Source organism: Olea europaea, unplaced genomic scaffold (genome assembly GCF_002742605.1).
Source record: "Olea europaea var. sylvestris unplaced genomic scaffold, O_europaea_v1 scaffold10051, whole genome shotgun sequence".
Classification (NCBI taxonomy): Eukaryota; Viridiplantae; Streptophyta; class Magnoliopsida; order Lamiales; family Oleaceae; genus Olea; species Olea europaea.
Genome location: NW_019227370.1, coordinates 2868 through 4683, shown reverse-complemented (window position 1 = coordinate 4683; position 1816 = coordinate 2868). Strand labels below are relative to the sequence as shown.

General features: G+C 38.9%; 1 protein-coding gene across 1 annotated transcript; it reads left to right on the top strand.

Annotated features, from left to right (window-relative positions):
* Window positions 1-66: 66 nt before the first annotated feature.
* Window positions 67-1521, top strand: LOC111372521. The gene is made up of 2 exons (XM_022994869.1): window positions 67-1167; window positions 1402-1521. The coding sequence occupies exons 1-2, from the start codon at window positions 67-69 to the stop codon at window positions 1519-1521; spliced, it is 1221 nt and encodes a 406-aa protein (XP_022850637.1).
* Window positions 1522-1816: the final 295 nt, after the last annotated feature.

Here is a 1816-nt window from a genome sequence, read left to right as displayed (position 1 = left end):
AAGCCATCCTTGGATACCCAAATATATTCCACAGGGAAAAATGCATCACCTGGCAATAAAATCCATATGCAAAGGCACAAGCCTTCATCTTCCAGGGACACGCCTTCACTATATCTCCCACGCATTATCAAGCGGGAAATTGTATTGCCATCTAAAAATGTTGAAGTCCCACCAAAACAAGATTCCTCAATTGATGATAAGGTCCCAGAGAGTGAGAAGAAGACAGAGAATGTGTTCAACAAGCATTCTCTATCAGTGAAGTTGAAAGCGGTAATGGTAAGAGTAACATCTTCCTCTAATATTTCACATGGCATTCATGGAAAAGGGAGAAGAAACAATGATGTTAAAACTGGAATGAACTTGGCTTCCATATCATCTGCAAAGAAAGCTTTGGTTCCTCTGCCTGCTTCTGTGTCCCCCAAAATTTCCCTCCATAGAACCCCATCCTTGAAATCAAGAAAAATCATAAGCTTAAAAGTTCCGTCTCCTTTAAAGGATCGAAATAGAATACACAAGGCTCAGATTAAAAGCTTCAGAAATGAGAAGATTCCCGAGAAAACCTTAAATGTTATCAGGACAGATGGTCCTGTCTTTCAATCACGTCCATCTTCATCATCACTTGCATCTTCGTCGGTTGCAAAGTCGCCATCTTTATTGTGTCATAAAGAGGAAGAGGCTGAATATGATGAAGGTGAAATAGATGAATTGATCTCTGACAGCAATGACACTGCAGAAGTTGGCGAAGTGAAATTAGTGAAAGAGAAAAGTATTAAGGCTCTGAGGAAGAGTACGGCAGTTGGTTCTGAAGATAGAGACAGCACTCCTATGAAATTAAATTTCAGGAGGGGGAAGGTAGTGGACCTTAAATCTGATAATAATAATCCTAGGAGACTCAGATTTAGAAGGGGAAGAGTCTTAGCAGATGACCAAGATGGCAAGGGTGATTTTAGAAGGAAAACGTTTAAAAATGGCATGGTCAATGATGACAAAAATGATGAAGATCCTTCTTCCGACAAGGTCGCTTTAAAGCATCGAGATGTGCAGGGGAAGAAATATTTACGTTTGTTTAATAATGTCATTGAAGAAACAGCAAACAAGCTTGTCCAAAGCAGAAAAAGTAAGGTCAAAGCCTTAGTGGGTGCATTTGAAACTGTGATCTCTCTCCAAGTGAGTAAACTTCCTTTGCAAGATGCTGCATAAGTGTCAAACGGACTTCACCTCATGTTCTTGACATTGTAAATAAATGTAGGAGAATAAGAAAAGCTTGTGATACAAGGAGTGAAATTCTCAAGCATAAAATAATTCTAATACACGTGTACATGTCACAAGTGGAGGTAAGAATTAGAAAGTTTGGGCAACCTGATAGTATTGCATGCTCATCTGTGGCTGGTTCTGATGTAGTCCTCAGCAAAAATAGGAGATGAATCAGAAAACTACGAGTTATTGACAATTGAAGTGTTTCTTTCTTTAAGTTGCAATGTTCCTTGTGCAATTTTTGGCGTTGTCTTCAGACTGATCTAATAATAAGTTATGAAGTTACCTTAAGACTTTTATGACGGATGAACCTCCAGTCGTTACCCTTCGAGTGCGCACTGGGTAAATTCTTGTGCTGACGCAATAGCCTGCAAACCAAATTAAGACAATTTATTTGACCTTTTGGTGGCTTAAATTGTCTTCAAGAGGGCATAATTTGCATTTGACTGATCTTTCTGATGTATATGGATATTTCATTAATAAATTGACATCAGTGACTTGCTTTTCAGTCTTTGCTTGGTTCACTCCTTGCTCAAGGATATCAATCTGGGTACGTGCACTT

Excerpts from the sequence above, each read along its gene's own strand:
- LOC111372521 (XM_022994869.1), top strand. The coding sequence starts at position 67 with ATGCAAAGGCACAAGCCTTCATCTTCCAGGGACACGCCTTCACTATAT. Across the intron at positions 1,168-1,401 it reads AAACTGTGATCTCTCTCCAA|TCCTCAGCAAAAATAGGAGA; the intron begins GTGAGTAAACTT and ends GTTCTGATGTAG.